General features: G+C 40.8%; 1 protein-coding gene across 1 annotated transcript; it reads right to left on the reverse strand.

The window, feature by feature from the left end:
• Nucleotides 1–808: 808 nt before the first annotated feature.
• Nucleotides 809–3,887, reverse strand: LOC131623398 (uncharacterized). The gene has a single exon (XM_058894410.1). The coding sequence runs from the start codon at nucleotides 3,875–3,877 to the stop codon at nucleotides 809–811; it is 3,069 nt and encodes a 1,022-aa protein (XP_058750393.1). The 5' UTR covers nucleotides 3,878–3,887.
• Nucleotides 3,888–4,577: the final 690 nt, after the last annotated feature.

Genomic DNA, 4,577 nt, shown 5'->3' on the forward strand with positions numbered 1-4,577 from the left:
ACTGGAGATAGAAAATCTTCGTTACTGGGGATAAAAGACCTTCTTCAATGGGGATAGAAGAGCTTCTTCACCGGGGATAGAAGAGCTTCTTTACCTCGAGAGATAATTGCTTCAAGAATTCTTTTCTGGGACAAGAATACCGTTGTCTCAACAATTTTTCAGGGAGAATCCTTTTGTTCATCCTATGGAGACGACTGCTGACGTTCCTTCCGTTGTTCACAACTTAAAGGAAAATTTCGCTTTTATTTTGAAAAAGAAAAGTGAAGTAAATTCATTTAAAACTTTTTTTTTCTTTTTTTTTCAAAAGTGAATAACACAATTAAAGCGTCATTTTGCAAGCTGAAAGAAATTAAAGATTGCAAACAAATGGGCACAAGGTTCAAATTTATTTAATAGGATGGTAATCAGCTAAAGGCGTGATTCCATAGAGTATTTACAAAAGTTGGAAATGGTAATTATGCGGAAAAGGCTACATTGAAAGCAATAACCACTATTCCCCCTAACAACTTTGAGTTCCAACTGTGCTTGTCGCTTCAGATTGGCGATGATTTGATTGAAGATCCTTTGATGAAAAAGACTCCTCAGGTGACGAAGTACGGACTGATGCAGTTACTTTGTCATTAATCCCTAATTTTTGCCTAGATTGCCCTTTTAGGTTTTCAATCTACCAGGATGCATTTTTTCTGTTTATTGTCTCTAATTTTTGCCTGGACCGCCCTTTCAGGTTTTCAGTCCACCGAGACGCTCATTTTTGCCTAAGTCGCCCTTTGCGGGTTTTCGACTTACCGAGCTGTTCTTTTATTCTTTTTTAGACAAAATATTTCTTGACTGCATCAGCATTCACAGGGCGTGGGAGTTCATCGCCATCTATGGTTGCAAGAGTCATGGCGCCGCCAGAAAATGTTCTTTTGACAACATACGGGCCTTCGTAATTAGGAGACCATTTGCCCCTAGAATCTGGTTGAAAAGACAAGATCTTTTTAAGCACGAGGTCGCCTTCTTGAAATTCACGAGGTCGAACCTTTTTGTTGAAAGCTTGTTTCATCCTTGCTTGGTATAACTGTCCATGGCATAGAGCAGTCATACGTTTTTCTTCGATTAAGTTCAACTGATCGTATCTGCTTTGACACCATTCAGCCTCTGATAACTTAGTTTCCATGAGGACTCTCATTGACGGGATTTCAACTTCTACGGGGAGCACAGCTTCCATGCCGTATACTAGAGAAAAGGGAGTTGCCCCTGTTGAAGTACGCACTGAAGTACGGTACCCATGTAAAGCAAATGGCAGCATTTCATGCCAGTCTTTGTAAGTGACGACCATTTTCTGGACGATCTTCTTAATATTCTTGTTGGCGGCTTCGACGGCGCCGTTCATTTTTGGCCTGTAAGGAGAAGAGTTATGATGCTCAATCTTGAATTCCTCACATAATTCTTTCATCATCTTGTTGTTCAAGTTCGAACCATTGTCTGTAATGATCTTGCTGGGAACACCATATCGGCAAATGATGTTGTTCTTGATGAACCTCACAACCACTTGTCTTGTAACATTGGCATAAGATGCTGCTTCGACCCATTTGGTGAAGTAATCAATGGCTACCAAGATGAAACGATGACCGTTTGATGCTTTCGGTTCGATCATTCCAATCATGTCGATACCCCACATGGAAAAAGGCCATGGAGATGAGAGAACGTTGAGTAGAGTCGGTGGCACATGGATCTTATCTGCGTAGATCTGGCACTTGTGACATCTCTTCACGTGTTTATAACAGTCTGATTCCATTGTCAACCAATAGTATCCTGCTCTTAGTATCTTTTTGGACATCGCATGCCCGTTTGAATGAGTTCCAAAGGACCCTTCATGCACTTCATGCATTAACATGTCTGCTTCGTGTCTATCCACGCATCTGAGCAAAACCATGTCGAAATTTCTTTTGTATAGCACATCTCCGTTCAGGAAGAAACTGCCAGAAAGTCTCCTTAGAGTTTTCTTATCTTTGTTTGATGCCCCAAGTGGGTACTCTTGAGTTTGAAGGAAGCGTTTGATGTCGTGAAACCACGGTTTATCATCGATGACTGCTTCAGTTGCAAACACATAGGCGGGCCTTTCAAGGCGCGTAATTCTAACTGTAGGCATATCATTCCAGTGATTGACTTTGAACATGGAAGATAGAGTAGCCAAGGCGTCTGCCATTTGATTCTGATCTCGAGGTATATGATGCAATTCCACCTTGTTGAAGAAAGTTAATAGACGTCTTGCATAATCTCTGTAAGGAATCAAGCCAGGGTGGTAAGTTTCCCATTTGTCTTTGATTTGGTTGATCACAAGGGCTGAATCTCCATATATGTCTAGGATCTTGATCCTTAAATCAATGGCTTCTTCGAGACCCATGATACAAGCTTCGTATTCTGCGATGTTGTTAGTACAATCAAATAGTAGTCTGGCGGAGAATGGGATATGAGTACCCTTGGGAGTGATGATGATTACCCCAATTCCATTGCCAAAAGCGTTTACTGCTCCATCGAAAATTAGGCCCCATTTTGATCCAGGATCAGGACCTTCTTCTGGTAACGGTTCGTCACAATCTTTCATCTTCAAGTACAAGACATCTTCATCAGGAAAGTCAAACTTGAGAGATTGATATTCATTAATTGGTTGATGCGCCAAGTGATCGGCGAGAATGCTTCCTTTGACCGCTTTTTGAGCACGGTACTCAATGTCATACTCAGATAACAGCATTTGCCATCGGGCAATCCTTCCTGTTAAGGCAGGTTTTTCAAAGACATACTTGATCGGATCCATTTTGGAGATTAACCAAGTAGTATTGTTGATCATGTATTGGCGGAGACGTTTTGAAGCCCAAGCCAAAGCACAACATGTTTTTTCGAGCATGGAGTAACGAGACTCACAGTCTGTGAATTTCTTACTCAAGTAATAGATGGCATGCTCCTTCTTACCGGTTTCATCTTGCTGTCCAAGCATACAACCCATGGATTCTTCCAACACGGTAAGGTACATGATTAATGGTCTCCCTTCAACTGGAGGAATCAATATTGGTGGTTCTAACAGGTATTCCTTGATACTGTCAAACGCTTTCTGGCAATCTTCAGTCCATACAACCCCTTGATCTTTGCGGAGAAGCTTGAAAATCGGCCCACATGTAGCAGTCATTTGAGAGATAAATCTGGAGATATAGTTTAATCGTCCGAGAAATCCTCTAACTTGCTTTTCAGTTTTTGGTGCAGGCATCTCTTGAATAGCTCTGACTTTGTCGGGATCTACTTCAATACCTCTTTGGCTGACAATGAAACCCAAGAGTTTTCCAGATCTAACCCCGAAAGTACATTTGTTAGGATTCAAGCGAAGCTGATATTTCCTTAGTCGTTGAAACAACTTCAAAAGGTATTCGATATGTTCTTCTTCTGTGCTGGACTTGGCTATCATGTCGTCCACATAAACTTCAATTTCTTTATGCATCATGTCATGAAAGAGAGTAGTCATTGCCCTTTGGTAAGTTGCGCCTGCATTCTTTAATCCAAATGGCATCACTTTGTAGCAAAATGTACCCCATGGGGTGATGAAAGATGTCTTCTCCATGTCTTCAGGAGCCATCTTGATCTGATTATAACCGGAGAACCCGTCCATGAAGGAAAAGACGTTGAACTTAGCGGTGTTATCAACCAGCATGTCAATATGTGGTAATGGAAAGTCATCTTTTGGACTGGCCTTGTTCAAGTCACGGTAGTCAACACACATTCTAACTTTACCATCTTTCTTCGGAACTGGCACTATGTTGGCCAACCATTGAGGATACTCTGAGGTGACTAGAAAACCTGCGTCGAGCTGTTTTTGAACTTCCACTTTGATCTTGTTAGCCATATCAGGGTGAGTCCTTCGCAATTTCTGCTTAACTGGCGGACATTCTGGCTTCAATGGCAAGTAATGCTGAACAATATTGGTATCCAACCCAGGCATGTCTTGGTAGGACCAGGCAAACACGTCAACATATTCTTTGAGAAGGTCTGTCAACTTACTCTTGATATCAGCATCAAGCAGCGATCCAATGGTCACTTCTTTTTTGTCTTCTTCAGAACCCAAGTTAATCTTTTCTAAAGGCTCTTTGTGAGGCAGAATGGCTCTTTCCTCGTGCTTAAGTAATCGAGAGATCTCGTCCGGGATCTCCTCTTCTTCCTCTTCTTCGGCTTCGAACACAGGAAACTCAAAGTTGGGAGAGGGCATAGGGTTATTGCATTCAATGGGTTTATCAATAGTAAATCTGCACATGTGATTTATATTTATTTCAGAAAATTTATGAATGCAAGAGTGTATGCAGATTTTTTTTGAAAAAGTTTTTTTTTTTATTTTGGTTTTTTAGGATTACCATTTCCAGAAAAAAGCAAAAATAAAACATATAATGTAGGGAATTCAAAATGACACTTTATTTATGATTCATTTTTGAAACAAAGCCCTAAACACAAACTCATTTGTCTTGGGCAGGACAAAGAGGGAAACTTTTAAAACAAAGCCCTATACACAAAGTTATTTGGGCGGAACATTTAAAAGCAAAGCCCTATAAAAC

Source organism: Vicia villosa, linkage group LG1, assembly GCF_029867415.1.
Source record: "Vicia villosa cultivar HV-30 ecotype Madison, WI linkage group LG1, Vvil1.0, whole genome shotgun sequence".
Lineage (NCBI taxonomy): Eukaryota > Viridiplantae > Streptophyta > Magnoliopsida > Fabales > Fabaceae > Vicia > Vicia villosa.

Bases quoted from the DNA above. Each gene is read 5' to 3' on its own strand.
- LOC131623398 (XM_058894410.1), bottom strand. From the start codon at position 3,877: ATGGCTAACAAGATCAAAGTGGAAGTTCAAAAACAGCTCGACGCAGGT.